At 41.6% G+C, this 18,277-nt stretch overlaps 1 protein-coding gene across 1 annotated transcript in view; it reads left to right on the top strand.

The window, feature by feature from the left end:
• Positions 1 to 17,263, top strand: part of LOC139639715 (SUN domain-containing protein 1-like) — a 35,254-nt gene extending 17,991 nt beyond the window's left edge. The window contains exons 8-21 of the mRNA XM_071513863.1: positions 1,400 to 1,528; positions 1,670 to 1,742; positions 4,854 to 4,912; positions 5,653 to 5,891; positions 6,735 to 7,004; positions 7,818 to 7,910; positions 8,039 to 8,109; positions 9,239 to 9,383; positions 10,511 to 10,816; positions 11,947 to 12,031; positions 13,154 to 13,269; positions 13,792 to 13,959; positions 14,107 to 14,199; positions 17,130 to 17,263. Of these exons, the coding sequence (XP_071369964.1) occupies positions 1,400 to 1,528; positions 1,670 to 1,742; positions 4,854 to 4,912; positions 5,653 to 5,891; positions 6,735 to 7,004; positions 7,818 to 7,910; positions 8,039 to 8,109; positions 9,239 to 9,383; positions 10,511 to 10,816; positions 11,947 to 12,031; positions 13,154 to 13,269; positions 13,792 to 13,959; positions 14,107 to 14,199; positions 17,130 to 17,246 (1,964 nt within the window). The 3' untranslated portion in view covers positions 17,247 to 17,263. The remainder of the gene's footprint in view (positions 1 to 1,399; positions 1,529 to 1,669; positions 1,743 to 4,853; positions 4,913 to 5,652; positions 5,892 to 6,734; positions 7,005 to 7,817; positions 7,911 to 8,038; positions 8,110 to 9,238; positions 9,384 to 10,510; positions 10,817 to 11,946; positions 12,032 to 13,153; positions 13,270 to 13,791; positions 13,960 to 14,106; positions 14,200 to 17,129) is intronic.
• Positions 17,264 to 18,277: the final 1,014 nt, after the last annotated feature.

Raw genomic sequence — 18,277 nt, 5'->3', positions numbered from 1 at the left:
AATCTCAGCAGTGTTGATAGTGTCATTGCTCTATTTGCTTGCAATGTAAATTTGGAGGCTCGGGCATCTGACCAACTGAGGTAAACTCTGACAACTGGGAGTGAAACCCTGCTTCTCCAATCAGCTGCTACTTCCTTCAGACTTACCTGCCGCAGCTTTAAATTCTGCTGTGTTCAGATTAAAACCACTGCAGACAGCTACACAGGAGAAAAATCATAACTCCAACAACAGGAGCACAAGTCCAACCACAAAAATATTTTAGAAGTACCACTGTAGCATCACAGTGTCTCCGTTTAAAAGTAATGTTTTGGCTGAAACTTCATGTTTTTAATGTTCTCGAAACGGATACAAAATTAACACCCGCCAAGCTCCAGATGCTGGTAAAATTTGTCTGAAAAACAAACTTGATCCATTATGTTAGTGAGGGAGGTTTAAAATAGCACACAGTACTTATGCAATAATAATGAAATGGCACTGAAAACAGGTTGGGTGACATATTTTGAATAGAAATGTATATTATATATATATATATATATATATATAAAATATATAAAAAATTATTCCAGAGCCAAAAAGTTTAATCTGTTCTCTATCTACATAAACATTACTTTAATGGAGAGAGAGCGTCCATTTGTATGTTAAGATTAAAAAAAGGATTAGGATCAGCTATGAGCCAGAAAGCTAACGTTATGCTAGCAACATTCAAAGTCAATAACATTGCGTACGGTTGACAAACAGTAAATATAATTTGACAGTATGTTTAACAACAAGACTAGCTAGCTATCCAGCCATGTCATTGTTCCCAAATCAATATCAAGATTTTCACGAACATACAAATTGTAAACGGAGGCTTTCCCTCCCTCCGTCCCTGTTGCTATGGTTACTCATTTTAGATACAGGCTGATGCTACGTAGCCAGCGCATTAATTTCGAACGGTGAACAGACAGTTTCACTGGAACTACTTAGTAGGTGTCCATTATCAGGAATTAATAGACACCCTGCAGCCAATCAGAATCAAGTATTCACCCAGACCATGGTATCATGTACGATATATCGCCCAGATCTTCTGCTGGCGGACACTTAGCAGCTGTACTGGGACAGCTGGGGGTCCAGTGCCTCGTCTTGTGAAGGGATGGAAGACTGCGACTCATCCACTTTCCTCACCCAGGTTTTCTCAGCTGGTGCAGGATTTCAACTTTCAACCTTTTTAGTCCTGAGGCTGTTTCTCCAACATCTAAGCTACCCCCACCCCATTAGTTTTTTATTTTAATTATCCATTTATGTATCCACTTTTCATGCATCCATGCATGTTTTTTTTGCGTGTTCTCGCTTCACCATATTTGTGTTTGGTTAAATACCTTTTTTATATTCTCCACTTCTACACTGCCGGTGCCAACAGGTGACGACTGCAAGGAGAAACACTCAGAGACGCAAACCGTCACTTCATCTTCATCTTTATCATCATCCTCATGGTCTTCAGTGGCTTCCTACTTGTTGGGGTTGATGTGGAGCGCTACTGCTTTCACAGGTTACCGAAAACTACGCAGGATACATTCACATACATACTAATCCTTATTGTTTGGTATCTACATTGTAATATCCTTTGTTTTTTTAAAGTCCATATCACTTCTTTGCTTCTCCAGTTTCGTGTGTTTTGTCGCTGGCTCAGAGCGCAGGTTCAGCAGCCTGGCCCGCATCCAAGAAGCTGCTGTCTGCTGTCTGGTCCAGCAGCCAGACTCCAGGTTAACATCATGTCAGCATAGAGGCAGCGGCCACACTGATCCACTGTGTCCGCCCACCTCCGTTCATTTCAATTCATTTTCACTGACAGCTGTCTGTTATCCAGACAGAGCTGATGATGTTGATTGATTGATTTTATTTGACAGATTTTAAAGTACACATAGGTTTGAAGGCCCTTAGGCTACAACCATACACATATAAAATTGTCGAGGAATTCAACACACAAAGTCAAGAAGACTTATTTCCATTGTGGTCCTCGTTGTAAAAAGCAATGGTCAGCACAGGCAGGTCTTGGCAATGCATGAATCACTAAAGACATAAAAACATTAACATATTCATTATATGAAATAACTTGCATTCAAAAAAACGCATTAATTAATAATTGGCTGTCAGCAGTTCAGCAGCCATCCCTTCACTGCTCTTTTAAATTGGTTAGCAGTGACAATTTCTTTAATATGGGATGGCAATAGATTCCAATCTGTAGCTGCAGTACAAAAAGGTATTTTTCCCTGATGCACTCTTAAACCTACAGGGGACAAAATCTGTTACACTGGATCTAGCCACATATCCATGAGTATCACTCTGACGAGTTTAAAATATTTTTTTGTTCATCCCAGTTCCTACATTTGTTCTGGATAAATTAGCGGCGAACACAGAGACGACAGTCTGACCAAAACAAAGATAAAAACAGAGAAAGCCTGGTGGAGTGTTGGGATGACTGGAGGTTTTCAGATCAGTTTCTGATTGAATTTATACAGTAGAGTCTGTTTCTTCTGTTTTCTATCAAGCAGCTCCGTTATGAGCAAAGCTTCCTGTTCTTCTGCCTCACCGCCATGTTGACGCTCAGAACAAACCAACACACACACACACATCTATCATCAATAATTCTGTTTTCTGATGGATCAGTTTGGCCACCGTCTTTTTTTGTTGTTTTTTTTTACCTGTCCACCTCCTCCAGACTCCTCCCCCTCAGTCTCCGCCCTGCTTCCTCACTGTGCCTCTCTTCTTCCCCCTCAGCATGTTTCTCTGTCTTGCAGCTCCATGTTGCTTGGATTTGGGGCCTCTGTCTTGTTGCAGATGTCTAACTGTTTTTCTTTCTCCTTAAATTTCCTCATCATTAAATAATTTTGGACTGACTCTGTGATTTTGAGTGTGTTGAGCCTCAATCTAGTTCTTATTCTGAAGTTTGAATGCTTTGTACGGCGACTCTGCCGGGTTTGTTTTTGTCAGATTGTTGCCTCATCTGCCTGCTTATTGCTTTCTCTCCAGAATACGGATAGATGCAGATTAAAACTGAACTTACCCCTCACAAACTGCATTTAATATATGTGTTGCACTGTGCAGTGGATTTACATTTTGCACTGAATCATGTAAATGCTTTTTCAGTAATCTGGTAGATGTCTCTTTGTCTGCAGTCTAACTCGGTGTCGCCTCATCTCCTCAACTAACTCGATAACCTTCCTGTCGTCTCGCTCCACCTGTCCTCAGCTGGCCAATGGCTTTAATTCTCTAATCCATGATCATGTGCTGCGGTAAACTCCTGTAACCCTCCCTCAACTGCAACTTTCACTAATCCTCTTCTTGTCGTGTGTGTGTGTGTGTGTGTGTGTGTGCAGGGAAGGCGATGGGTGACATGGTCAGGTGGTTGGGCAGAAGATGGCATCACCTGGTCGGCTACATGTCGCTCTTCCGTGGCTTCCTCCTGACTCGGCAAGTCTATTTATATAGCTCTTTATTTATTCAATCGGGTATTTCCCTTGAAATTAGGAATCTCTCTTTCGAAGGACACTTGGCCAAGAACGCAGCATCGTGATAAACCACAGAAGCTGGAGAGAGAAAGATGCAATGGAAGTCACATGAAAGCGAGGGCAAATCAGTTCTTGGGTGTAATTGCTCCAATGGGAAGTAGTCCAAAACCAAAGCAGCAGGCTGAAGGGCAAACCTATTTAAATCTTGACTAAACAAAGCAAACTCAACCCCTTAATGGGCGTGTTGGAGGATCATCATCATTAATCAGTTTGAACTCAAAAACAGAGACCAGCTTTTTCAGCTTTAATTCATTTTGCAGTGACTTCCATACAGAGGGAGCAAAGAAAGTACATAAAGGTCTTCTTGTCTAATTCAGTCCTGACCTGAGGGACAGATAACAAAATCAAATTCTGAGACTGTAAAAAGTAATTTCCACCAAACTTTTTTTACAGATATTTAGAGTACAAATGATCAGGAAGCAGAGTCAGTTGCATAAACTTAGTATAAGACTAGTCTGAGCCTTAGACTGGCTTCTCAGGTTAGACTAGTCTAATCACGAGTGTCTGTTGCAGAAATATTAAGACTGACTTATTCTGAGATAGGAACGTTAGCCCATAATTTTTAAACCGTTTTTGAACATCTTTCATCGTCCTAATGACCGTTGGGTTTATGCTGTTCACTTTTTTCAGTAATTGTTTCCCTAACTTTGTATAGCTTTGCATTCCCACTAAACTGATTACAGTTTTCTCTACATTATACTCAAATAGACAGAGGTTTCCAGCAGTTGAAAAAGGTGTTGATCTTTCTTTGTCCACCATTTTTTCCCTAATAAGACACCCTTCAAGTGTCCTATTTTACCTACAATGCATTATCTATCGCTATTATCTCTGGTGCTGTTCAGACTCTGTCAGTCTGAAGACGAGGTCAGACTGACTAAACAGAACAGAACAGAGGTGGAGGGAGGGAGGGGGGAGAAAGAGGGAGGTAAAGTAGGGGGAAGGAAGGAGAGAATGAGGGAACAAGGAAGAGAGGAGGGAAGAAGGAGATTAAGCAAGGGAAGGGAGTTGGGAAGGAGGGAGAGAAATGAGGAGGGACTGAAGGTGAGAGGCATGCATGCATATTTTACCTACAATACAATGACTTCAAATTTAAATCTAAAACTAGATCTATCTTTATGCAACTGATTGCAGAACGGGTCACATTTTGTCTCCTGCTCTCCAAGACTTAGGAGTCAGCACAGTACAATTAGTCAGCTGTTGACTGAGCAATACTGAAGACTGAGGGAGGATATTGGTCTGTTTTAATTTAACCACACTAACTCTCCCCATCGCTCACCTGTCGGTCCTCTGGTTTGTTTCCTGCAGGTTCTTGCCGAACCTGCTGCGGCTCCTGCTGGTCCTGCTGCCTCTGCTGCTCCTGCTCAGTAAGTGACAGTCAGCAGAGTTTCTTCTGCTTCTGAACGAATAAACTCATTACAGCATCAGGGGCTTCCTTTAGGGTCTGCTTTGAGATGTGCTCACAGGTTACTTGCTACTCTTTAAGTCACATTACATAAAATAGTTTGAGTCTAATACTAAAGATCTAGTTGGCTGATAAAATGGAGGGAAAAAAGTTAGTTCCCTTCTCTATTCCAGCACCTGTGATAATCTATCTACTGTGCTCTAGGGTTTGACCAATTTGGGGTGTGGAAGGCTGTTTTCGAGACCAATATTTTTAGACTGAAGTCGCCAATAGCTGTGCATTTTGTGCAGATATTCAGTGTATTGTAAATTTGTCCATTTTCATGCCAAAAAGTATTCACTCTTCCCCCAGAATAACACGTCATCAGTGTTGGTGTCAGAAAGCTGAAATTTGCACATGAAATCCAGGAAGAAATCCAACATTATGTGATCTATTGTCAAAACTACATCATAAAATTCATCATAAAATCGCCCTGAACATTGATTAACAGCTGGAAAAAGTGAGTTTAAATGAAAAAAATGTCATATCAGGTTTTCCAGACTGTTTTTCTGTAGTTGTGGTCAGGAGGAAGCTGCATCGTATTAGAGGTGGCGACACCGACCGACTGATATCTGATATTTAATAAAAGGCCAACATCTGCAAACTGATTCATTGTCCTCCCCCCCCCCCCCCCCCCCCCATGTCCTCGTTTCCCTCCTTCAGGTCTGTGTTGGTGGGGTCCAGCCGGTCTGCTGTCTGTCCTGCCGGCCGTCAACCTGACAGACTGGAGGACGGCTCTGCCTGTCTCCAGCCTGCCCAGCCTGTCCTCCGTCTATCTTTTCACCTCCGCCCGGAGCCGACCCGCAGAGAAACCTGCAGAGGAGTCCAGGGAGGTGCAGAGCTACGTGGAGCCGCCCTTCACTCCTCCTCTCCTGCAGGCTGAAACACCGATAGGAGGGGAGGTGAGTCAGGTATTTCACTGTGGCGAGGCTTAGACTGCTTTGTCTCTTCTGTGGGTTAAATGTTGTAATTGCTGTTGTTTGTGGTCAAGGTTTAGAGCAAGTAAGTACTGAAAGATTTACAGCGTCGTTCCTGGACTTGTCAGATTTCCATCCATTTTGACAGACAGAAAGTTCAACCCAGATTAAACTTTTTCTCTTTAGCCAATCAGAGTCGTTCCTACGTTTGTTTTGGATAAATAGCGGTGAACACAGAGACGACGGTCCGACCAAAATAAAGATGAAACAGAGAAAGCCTGGTGGAGCGTTGGGATGACTGGAGGTTTTCCAGCTCAGTTTCTTATTGAGTTTCTTATCATTCCTGGACTGATGCATAGAGTCTGTTTCTTCTGTTTTCTATCAAGCAGCTCCGTTTATGAGCAAAGCTTCCTGTTCTTCTGCCTCGCCGCCATGTTGACGCTCAGAACAAACCAACACACACACATCTATCATCAATAATTCTGTTTTCTGATGGATCAGTTTGGCTTAGGGTTCATAGAGGTTTGTTCCTATGTTCCAAGACGCCGATTGATAAGTCGTACAGGCATAGAGGGTCGTTCCTATGCTGCGATAAAAGAATATTTCAATTTTTTATTATTATACTTACTTATTTTTATCTGTTTCTTTTTCTTTTTTAATGTGATTTTACTAGATAAATGTATTTTTTGTGTTTTACGTGAAGCACATTGAATTTGAATTATGCTATTTCTTTGGTCCTGTTTTATTTATTTTTATTCCATGTTGTGTTATTTCTTCTATTTTTACATGAAGCATTTTTTTGAAGCCGTCTTATTTTATTCCTGGCAGGACGAAGCGGTGTCACCGGCGGACTCGGCGCGCCTCCTGCAGCTGGAGCGCAGCCTGTCCGGTCTGTGGGAGCGGGTGGAGGCGGGGGGGCGGCGGGCGGACCAGAGGCACGGCGAGGTGCTGCAGATGTACCGGGACCTCCGGCAGCAGCTCCCCCCACCCCTCCGCGGCCCCGGGGACGACACCGAGCCGTGGCTGACCGGCCTGCTGGAGCACAGGCTGGACCGGCTGAGAGGACGGCTGGACCAGGAGAGACTGCACCGGGAGCAGGTCAGGAAAAAACCATTTAATTATAAGGCTCCTACAGACTGGAACAACTTAACCAACTTCTCTGGAAACTGTACACTCTTTAGGTTCATTCATAAATGCTCTTATCACTTATCTCATGTAGGGCTGAACAATTAATCAAAACTTTATCAAAATCGCAATATGGCCTACTGCAAACAGGTGAAATGTGTGTGAAAATACCATTTTAAATGAAATATTGTGGTGCTGCAGAGATGTCCTGGCCTACACATCATATTCTACAGACTTAAGAAAACATCTTTGTTTTGTACACATCCCCAAAAAAATCACACCATAATCATTTTAATACATTTTTCAATGAAAATGAGAATAATGAGGTAAAAATTATCATTCCCTCTAATATCACAAATCATATTGCAATTGCAATATCAGTCAAAATAATCGCAATTAGATATTTTTTCAAAATCGTTCAGCCCTAATCTCATGACAGACTCTCCTGTTAATTGTCACGATTTAACTGTTGTCATCACATGGGTGTGTGTGTCTAGGTGTTTGGTGTGTGTTGGTGTTTGTTTTCTGTTTTGTTTTGTTTTTTCTATAATAAGAATGTGGAATTTAGCATATTTGTGACTATATATTACATTTATTATGTTGTGTGCTGTTATATACTACCTGTAAAATCAAAGTTTGTGGGCGGTTTAAAGGGACATTAATGAATATTTCAACCTCGTCAACCTCAACCTGTATGAATCGCAATAACATTGATAAAACTTTTCTCTGTCCACGATACTTTCTCTGTCTCTCTGTCTCTCTCTCTCTCTCTCTGCCTTGCTGCAGACTCAGCAGCAGTATCTGGAGCAGCAGCAGAGTCAAGCTGCTCGTCTGGCTCAACTGGAGCTTCTGCTGCAGGAACTGGCAGCTAAGACTGAGGTACAGGACGCCTGCTTCATTCAGTAATTGTGCCATAACAGCTCAGGATGGCTCTTTTTCATTTCACGATAGAGTTTTGGCACTACAGTTACACTCATTACAGTCGATCTTGCTCTGTCCCTCTGCAGCAGGTGCAGCAGAGACAAGAAGCTGCTGCAACAGTCACATCTTCAGCCACAACACTTCCAGCTCCAGTCAGGTACCTTCAGCATCTCAGCTTTATCCTCTTCTTGTTTTGTTTTTGTGTCTTTCTTTCTTTTTTCTTTCCCACTTTGTTGTTTCTGTCTCTATCCATTTGTCTTCTCAGCACCATTGGGAAAAGAGGGTTCCAACCCTCAGTGTATCTTCCACGAATGAAATAAAATAAAGGTTGAATTAAGTTTACAATCAGCTGATGGGAGTAGAAATACTCCTAAGGGAATGTTGAGTACATCAAGCCTTCAGTAGTCTGATCCCATATTGTATTGATCCTACTGAATAAAGATTTATCTGGGATGGAAGGCTTTTTATAGAAATACTACTGTCAGTCTTTCTAATACAGATTATACAGGTTGTAGTTTGAGTGAAGTAACTGATCTGATTGGTGAAAGATGAGTCCCAACCGTGCTGATAATTCACATAAAACATGGCTAACCTGTTATTATATATACATACTAATTTGAAGACAACGTTTCAGACAAACTGTCCACGTGCATCTGTAACAACTGTATAAAATAGAGATATAAAAACATGTAAAATTGTAAGGCAAGGCAGCTTTATTTGTACATTTGTACATTTCATACACTGAGGCAATTCAAAGTGCTTTACAGAGTAATAAAAAATAGAGTAAAGGTAAAAAATGTACAATTTAAATAGTGCAAAAGTACAGACAAGAGATCCACAAGATAAAAGACTTAAAAAGTAAACTAGTGCAGTTCAAATCAAGTGAAATCGAAAGATAAAAGAAAAGACGATTAGAAAAGTGCATTATATTAAATGTGATTATAGCAAATCACATTTAAAAGAAAATAAAAAAGATATAAATAAATAAATAAATATGACAGTGCAGATGAGTGTTGCCCTAGATTTCTTAAAAAGCCCTGGCAAACGGAAACCGTCTAAAAAAACATATGTATAAAAACATATAAAATTGTACAAGAAGAGATATGTAATCACCTTGAAGATGTTCTTGTCTGTGAATTAGCTGCACCTTAATCTCATAATTTCCCTCTCTGGTATTACTGGTATACTTTATTCTCTCATTTAGTATTTGCTGTCATTGTTGGCGGTTTTACGATGTTGCAGTAAAGCGTTATGGTCCGTTTGTTCCCCCCCCCCCCCCCCACCAGTGCCGGCGTGGACCCCGAGTCCCATGATGCCTTGCTGGCGGAGGTTGTGCGGCTGGAGGCGGCTCTGGGCAGCGTCAGGCAGGACCTTCAGGGGCTTACGGGGTGTCAGGACCGCTGTGAGCGACTGGACAGCATTCAGGAGACGGTGAGAGAGAGGACGACAGACACACAGTCTCTATTCATGCTTCATTACTGTTTCCACTGAATCAGCTGAGACTCTGAACTTCATCAGTTTTAAATGATGGAATCTGCAGTTGGCTTGCATGCTTTGAATTTTCTCACCTGATGTGTTGATTATACATGTGTAAACGAATGCAAATTATGTTTTGCCTTTTTTTTTGTGATCCATTGTTTATTAAACTCGGAATAGGTAAGAAAAAATGTGTACACTACATAGGCACATGGGGATACTGCAAACAAATACAACACAAATATAGATAAATATAGATATACACACACATACACATACACACAATACATATATACACATCTACACAAACACCACAACCCAGCAGAAATGACATACAAACAAGGCCTGTAAACCCGGACAATAAGGAATATGAAAGAATGAAGATCAAGAAAGGGCAGACTAGACTAAACCTGGTTAATTCTTTGAATAATCTCGATAGCCTTGGACCAGTTAATAAGGGTATCAACATTTGCACCACTGATTCTGGCAGTGGACCTCTCAAGTACACAAATATCTAGAAAAAAAGTTAACCAGGTTCTCCTCATGATAATAGCGGGTTCAAACCAGTTCTTAATGATGGTTTTCTTAGCTGCAGTTGAAACTGCCATTAGTATTCGCTTCTCCTGAAAGGAGATAGACACATTTGGATTGAACCCCAAGAGATAGAGAGCAGGGCAGATGGGAAGAGGTTTACCTATAATGCTACCAACAACTGTATTAATGTATTCCCAGAAAGATTTAATCACAGAGTAACGCCAGAACATGTGCAAATAATCCCCTCTCACAGAGTCGGGGCACTTAGAACATATATCATTATCTGACATTTTCAATCTAAATCTGCGCTCAGGGGTGAAATAAAATTTATGTATGAACTTAAAATGAATTAGCTGATAAGCCTTTTTTTTTTTTTTTTTTTAGCTTTTAACTGTTTTTAAGAGTGATAACATTGATTCTGGCATCAGTTTAAAGCACAGATTCAGTGTGTCACACAGTAACTCCTCCGTTTTCCATCTTACTTCAACTTCTCCATGGCAGTCATTTTAAGTTCCATCTCATCTCATCGTTTGCGTCTCCTCTGTCAGATTTCGGCTCAGGTTTCAGCTCAGGTCCGTGAAGAGCTGCGGTCTTTGTTCTATGGCAACCAGCTGACGACGGGCGGCGAGGCGTCCGGAGACCCGGCCTCCGTGCCGGACTCCCTGCTGCAGTGGCTGTCGGAGCGCTTCGTCAGCGGGGCCGACCTCCACGCCGCGCTGGCCTCTCTGGAGCTCGGCATCCTGCAGGACGTCAGCCGGCAGCTGGAGCGGGAGAAGACTCCCTGCACGGCGGAGACGGTGGAGCAGACTGTGGAGCACGCCGCCAGAGCCGCCGGGGCCGCCATGACCCAGGAGGTAGGAGGACTGGATGGGGGGGGGGGTCAGGTTTTCTTTCTGCAGGGTTCCTACACAGGTCTGGAAAGTCTGGAAAAGTATTAAAAATGAATTTGATCATTTCCAGGTCTTGAATAGTTTGGGAATTTGAAAAAATGTCTGGAAAAGTATGGAAAATGTTGTGGTTCAGGTCCGATACACACATAATTCTAGCTTTTATGTTGTTGTAGAGCCACTTTGAGTCCAAAGTTTTTGTTGATGTGAAGAATAATGTTCAGATAGAGGGACGCTCTTATTACCCAGCCGCTGTCAGCATGCATTATATCAAATACAGACCAAAATCAAATCCAGTCAAGAACATAGGGTCTGGGAAAAATATGGAATTTTAAAATGGAAACCGTGTAGGAACCCTGCCAATCATCTCACATATTCTGATATTTGTCGCTGTGAAGAACAATCTTCATCTATACAGTGATATGACCTAGTTAGCAGGGGCAAGATGTCTGTCTGCGTAAATCATATTGAACACCAGACAAAATCTTCGAAACAAATCAAGGTCTGGAAAAAGTATGGAATTTTTTAATTGAAAATGTGTAGGAACCCTGGTTTCTGGATGCAAGGCTGTCACCTTTAGGGGATAGTTTGCTGTTTTGATCCTGAAATTGGTCTCCTATGTAAATGGTGCAAATTTGATGACAAAATAATTTGGGTATGGTGGAGGGTTGTTTCAGATGAACACTTGTTATATACAGAGTTATCAGAATGAAATGAAATGAAACAGATGATTTGGGCGTATTGGGCGTCTCACAACCGGAGAAGATCAATTCGACACTCAAAATCATGAATATTTAATTGTCTACTAGTGTTTCTTCCTTTTTCATCTTTCCTTCTCCCTCCATGTCACACTCTGCTACAACCACCTCCCTCCCTTTGTGAATGCAGCTGTAGTTTATGCCGAATTCATATGAAGGGGGAATATTTGTTGGAGCGACCCAATTTCCTAATTAAAGGGATGATAGTTTCAAGTTTCATCCGTTATCGTCTTTTGAACATTTTACTAGTCTGCGTTTGTCGGTCTCGTTCAAATAGTTTTCTTCTGTAGCTGTTAAAAGTTTGAAACTCAGCCTCCTTTGTCTGTTCCTCTCTTCCAGGAAATCCATCAGATAGTGGAGAACGCTCTGCGCCTCTATTCCCAGGACCGGACCGGCCTGGCAGACTACGCTCTGGAGTCTGGAGGTCAGACAAACACAACTCTGCATTGGACAGCTGTTTTTTTTACTAAAATAGCTGCAGTCAGAATAATTTTCTCAGCTAATGGAGTGTTGTGTTATCAGCTGGACTGGTCGGTCTGGCTGGTCGAGTCGACAAAACCACACCAACCATTACCCAGTGGTTGAAGAAGTACTCTGATCCTTTACTTAAGTAAAAGTACCAATACAGCAATGTAAAAATACTCCATTACAAGTAAAAGTCCTGCATGAAAAATCCTACTTAAGTAAAAGTACATAAGTATTAGCAGCAAAATGTAGTTCAAGTATTAAAGTAAAAGTAGTGGTTTGGTCCCTCTGACTGATATTTTATTATATATGACATCATTAGATTATTAATACTGAAGCATCAGTGTGTAAGCAGCATGTTACTGTTGTAGCTGCTGGAGGTGGAGCTAGTTTGAACTACTTTATATACAGTTAGCTAGTTTAGTCCAGTGGTTCCCAACCTAGGGGTCGGGCCCCTCCAAAGGGTCACCAGATAAATCTGAGGGGTCGTGAGATGATTAATGGGAGAGGAAAGAAGAAAAAACAAAGTTCTGATACACAAATCTGTTTTCAGTTTTTTGACTTTTTCTCTAATCTTTGATTTTTGCTGAAATATTGGATCAGTTGAACATTTATTGAAATGAAACCATGTGAGGTTTAGAGGGAAAAATCACTATTTGGTGGAGCTGTTAACAACTCATAGACATCTGAAATGTGACCCGACTACACACTGCTTTTTGTAACACGTCAAAAGCCAAAAAGGTTGGAAACCACTGGTTTCATCTTTAACAATGTGTTGTATTTTAAAAGCTTGTTATATTATCCATTGTGTCAAATCTCCATCTGAAAAGTAACTAAAGCTGTCAAATAAATGTAGTGGAGTAGAAAGTACAATATTTCCCTCTGAAATGTAGTGGAGTGGAAGTATAAAGTAGCATCAAATGGAAATACTCAAGTAAAGTACAAGTATCTCAAAATTGTACTTAAGTACTTTCCACCACTGACCGTACCTGACTGGTGTTTGGCTGCTGGTGATTCTCCTGTGAGGACAGTATTGATGTTTGTTGTTGTTGTTTTTTGTTTGTTTGTGTTCCTCCTGCAGGCGGCAGCATCCTGAGCACTCGCTGCTCTGAGAGCTACGAGACCAGAACCGCCCTGATGACTCTGTTTGGCATCCCGCTCTGGTATTTCTCCCAGTCGCCTCGGGCCGTCATCCAGGTAACAGTCTGCTGTCACACATCAGGTCATCATAACATTTAATACCAACAGGAGCTGATGGTGCTGTTGTATCTTTGTGATATTTATAGTAAGTGCCTATATAGATAAATTGGGTTGGATAATAGAGGAAAGGAGGTAGGAGGAGAAAAGTTCTGTCAGTGTTGTTGCAGTTCCTACTGGTCACCACTAGAGGCTGATAGAGATCATAGTTTAGTAAAAGGACAATTCCAGCCTGTTTTTGTGAGTTTTCCATCCCTAATGTCACTTCTGACAGTTTTTATATTTATAATATATATAAAATCAGTTTTGCCAAACCTCTCAGGCTCATTCACTCCTACTCAATTCCAAACAACACATCTCATCAAATGGGGGTCTAATGTGGACTAAATTGGGGGTCCTTGATATGAAAAAAAAGTTGAGAATCACTGGTCTAACATGATAAAAGCACTAGAAACAGTAAAGGAATGATAACTGTAATCAGCAATAATTTAAGCCCTCTGTTGTGCCCCCCCCCCCCTGCAGCCGGATGTCCACCCAGGAAGCTGCTGGGCCTTCAGAGGCTCCACAGGCTACCTGGTGATCCGGCTCTCCATGAGGATCCTCCCCACCGCCTTCTCTCTGGAGCACATCCCCAAAGCCCTGGCACCCAGCGGGACGCTCCGCAGCGCGCCGCGGGACTTCACCGTCTACGTACGACACACACACACACACACACACACACACACACACACACACACACACTAAAACTGGAGATGCTTGCTGTAACTGTGTTCTCTGGATTTCTCTGTTGGATATATACGTAGATCTGTGTTCTAGCACTCTGTGTTCTGTTGGTAGGGTCTGGATGATGAGAGCCAGGAGGACGGGAAGCTCCTGGGCCGCTACACCTATGAGGAGGATGGAGAGGCGCTGCAGACCTACACAGTCTCTGTAAGTAGACTCTAATATCTGCAGAAATATGCGATATGTTGCTCTTACATTTACCTGTCATTTCTCATTTTCTGACATTTCAGTTCATACCAGTGAAAGGTATAATATGTAACATTTCCGCATTAAAATATCTAAAAACGACTAGACCTATGTTACTTACATTATCCCAAATGTTTCCAACAATGTTCAAACCCAGAGAAATCCGTAGTTTTCTTCAAGGTAACGGTGCGTTTCATTTGGTCTCCTGTCATGGCGTCATATCCCCTTTACCCCCTAACTTCCTGTCATGGCGTCATATCCCCTTTACCCCCTAACTTCCTGTCATGGCGTCATATCCCCTTTACCCCCTAACTTCCTGTCAATGGCGTCATATCCCCTTTACCCCCTAACTTCCTGTCATGGCGTCATATCCCCTTTACCCCCTAACTTCCTGTCAATGGCGTCATATCCCCTTTACCCCCTAACTTCCTGTCATGGCGTCATATCCCCTTTACCCCCTAACTTCCTGTCATGGCGTCATATCCCCTTTACCCCCTAACTTCTGGGGAAACACGGGAAACACCAGATGATCCATCAGAGAGTGAGGAAGGAAGTTGGCCAACTAGCTAGCTAGCCGCTCTAGCCGCTCTGTTGTTTTTTTCATTCTATTGTTTTTATCGCTCACTTGTGAAAAAAACTCCCATGATCCCACGCTGCTTCACGACATCATCAAACTACGTCTTTTGTTATTGTTTTGACTGAGAGAGCCCTAGCGGCAGAAATTACATACTGTGAGTTTAAGAACACATGAAGAAACTGCTGAATATGAGCATCAGTCCAGACTTCATTTTGTTCTGCTAGGCTGTCCAAGCATGAGGAGCCGCGTCCGTCTCCTTCTACCCATAATCCCTTGTGTTTTGTGGTGGTTTCCTGTAGTTGGAAAGAAAAGGTCCGGAGTGCTCGGAAGTTCAAACAGGTGTGATGAAGGTGCTCTTTGGTAGGGAATACAAAAGTTCAAAAAAGAAGATGAAGAAAGGTCCAAGGCACTCTTCTGGGAAAAAGTTAAAAGCCTTTATTCAGATGGCTATTTCCTGGTGAAATTCTTAAAAACATAGACAAAGCTTGTGCATGTTAAAATAGAACTGGGTAGAACTCAATAAAAACTAAAGTGAAAAAAAAATAAAAAATAGAACTGGGTTAGAACCCACACATAGCGGCACAAACAGCCTTCTGCTGTAGTCGGCTGGATTACATTCTCACTCCTAATGAACCGCACTGCAGTTCTTTTGTTAGAGGATTCAGACCGCCAATCCCCAAATCCACCAGCCGCTGTCACTGTGCCTGCCAGCTAGATGTTAAGGATAAAAACAGCACCTCCGCCACCAAATGATGGAGTACTACAGTGGTTCTCAACGTGGGATCCGGGGACCATCAGGGGTCCTTGAGGGGGTTCCAGGGGGTCCCCAGCAAATGGATGAAATCTTAAACTTCAGCATTATTTCATTTACAAGAAGTTAACACAATAAGAGAATATAGAAGAATGACTGTTTTGATCATAGTTTCTCTGTTATCGCTCTACCTACAATACAGACAGTCATGGGATTCTGGACAAAATCATAACAAACAATAACAATCAAAATGTTCTCAAATTTGGGTTCGAGAGTCAAAACTTCATCAAATGGGGGTCCGTGGCTCTAATGTGGATTCAATTAGGGGTCCTTGATATGAAAAGGGTTGAGAATCACTGGAGTACTACATGCCAACATGGCTGTTGGACTAGCCACAGCCAAAGTTGACTAGCATTTGGCTGGTGACTGGTGTTCATTTCCCTCCCTGGTAAAGCAGCTACTCTTTGGTTCACATTTAGATTAAGGATGGGACTGGGGCTGGGTGATATTGACAAAATCAAAATCACAATATTTTAGACCAAATACCTAGATATCGATAATGTGACGATATTTTGAGGATGAGTATTCGTGCTTTCATGAGATATTTACACACGAGAATTTTTTGAAAATTTGTAATAATCATTAGTGTTCAGTAATGTGTAATCAGTAATGTGGATATGATGAGCAGGTAAAGCCATGTTCTGAAAATCGTGTCACTTTACTGTAACGCAGCCTTTAAGACCAGGAAGAAGTGTCATTTAAGTTATTTCACAATATTACGATTTTGACCGAAATCCCAGACGATATCCTGGCAAGGCAAATTTATTTATATAGCACATTTCATATCCAAAGTTAACCCAAAGTGCTTTACAGAGTACATAGGCAAAAGCACAAGAAACAAATGATAAAAACAATGAAAGCAAGCAAAAGCACATAGAATAAAAACTATAAAAGCAAACAGGCAAAAGCACACAGAGTAAAAACAATAATAAAAAAATAAAAAATAAATTTGATTTAAAAGAAAATTAATTAAAAGCAATGGTAAATAGGTCTTTAGCTTGGATTTGAAAGTAGTCAGCATTGTCTCAAGTCTTAGCTCTACTTGCAATTTGTTCCACATTTGAGCAGCATGGAAGCTAAAGGCAGCTTCCACCATGTTTAGTTTTGACTCTGGGAACAGCCAGTAATCCAGAACCAGTCGACCTGAGAGGTCTGCAGGGTTCGTTCTGGGTCAGGAGATCTGATAAGTATCTTGGACCTAACCGTTCAGTGATTTATGGACAAGGAATAGAATTGATTCTGTGAGAAACTGGAAGCCAATGTAGTGATCTGAGAACTGGAGTTATATGCTGAGCTTTTTGGTCCTTGATACAACCCTGACAGCAGCATTCTGGATCAGCTGAAGCTGTCTGATTGCTGTCTTAGACAAAACTGTGAACAGTCCAGCCTCATATCACGATATCAATATTATACGATAAATCACCCCCCGCTCTAGACGGGACCGTTAAATGATGCTGAATGTTTTTGTCTGAACGGCGTTGTGGTTTGTCCTCCCCCCGGCAGGAGGAGAACGACAGAGCGTTCCAGATCATCGAGTTGCAGGTTCTGTCCAACTGGGGCCACCAGGAGTACACCTGTGTTTACCGCTTCAGAGTGCACGGAAAACCCCGGGACAACTGAGGAGGAGGAGGAGGAGGAGGCTGAGGGACGACAGAGGGTCCTGCTCTGCAAACTGTGGGGGGGGGGGGGAATGAAGCAGAGGAAGCAGCCGTACTTGGATGTTTCTGTTCACCGCTGCTCCGTCTGACAGTCCATGTTCACACACACAGACTCGTCTCTGCCACCGCTGACTGTTTTTATTTTTTGTGACTGTGGAGAGTTGAAGCGCTTCCAGTTTGTTTTCATTGATCAAAAAACTCTCCTCACCAGACTCTGTTCCAACACTGGAGCTTTGACCTTGTCATATTTTATGTCTTTTTTTTTTTAATTTATTATTTATATGTGTATATTTGTGTTTTTGTATGTGACTTTCAATTTGTAAAATGTTATAATAAAGATGTGAAATTTGAGTTGTTTTTTGGTCTTTACTGAAAGTGGAGAGAAAGGCTTTAGGATGGGAGGTGAATTTTTATTACATTTTCCGGCTTTATTTATTTATTTATTTATTTATTCTTATCTATTTTGATTGAGGTTTCCACAATAACTTGCCAATACACTCTCCTCCTTTCCTCTAACATCCAAGATAAGTTCACAAGGATGGAAGTAACTAATTACAACTAATTTACTCCCGTTACTGGACTGTACTTGTACTTTTTAGAGTATTTTTTTTAAAGTCAGTAATTTTTACTTTTAAGTAAGTTTTGCCTGCAGTTTTGTCCTTCACTCCATTTTAAATCCCATCCATCACAGAACAGATTGTGTCTCTCCATCAGCAACAGAAACTGGATCAACGTAAACTGACAAGCTGTGGATCCATTCACAGTGTGAAGAGGAATCTGACTTTACTTTGTTTCTGCACTTTATTTTGTCGTTTCTAATGTTTCCAGTGAAAAGAATCCAGTCTGAACTCTGTCCTCTCTCCTTTTAGAATCACATGGAAAACGTTCTCTGTTCTAAAGAGGAACTCGGGAACTTTTACTCTGAGGACATTTTAAATCATACACATTTTACTTTTACTCAAGTAGATTTTTACACCAGTACTTTTACTTCTA

Source organism: Centroberyx affinis, unplaced genomic scaffold (genome assembly GCF_046629955.1).
Source record: "Centroberyx affinis isolate AG114_WGS23_722 - 3 ecotype Tasmania unplaced genomic scaffold, CSIRO-AGI_Caff_v1 ptg007590l_1, whole genome shotgun sequence".
NCBI classification, from domain to species: domain Eukaryota; kingdom Metazoa; phylum Chordata; class Actinopteri; order Beryciformes; family Berycidae; genus Centroberyx; species Centroberyx affinis.
This window is presented reverse-complemented; position numbering and strand designations above follow the sequence as displayed.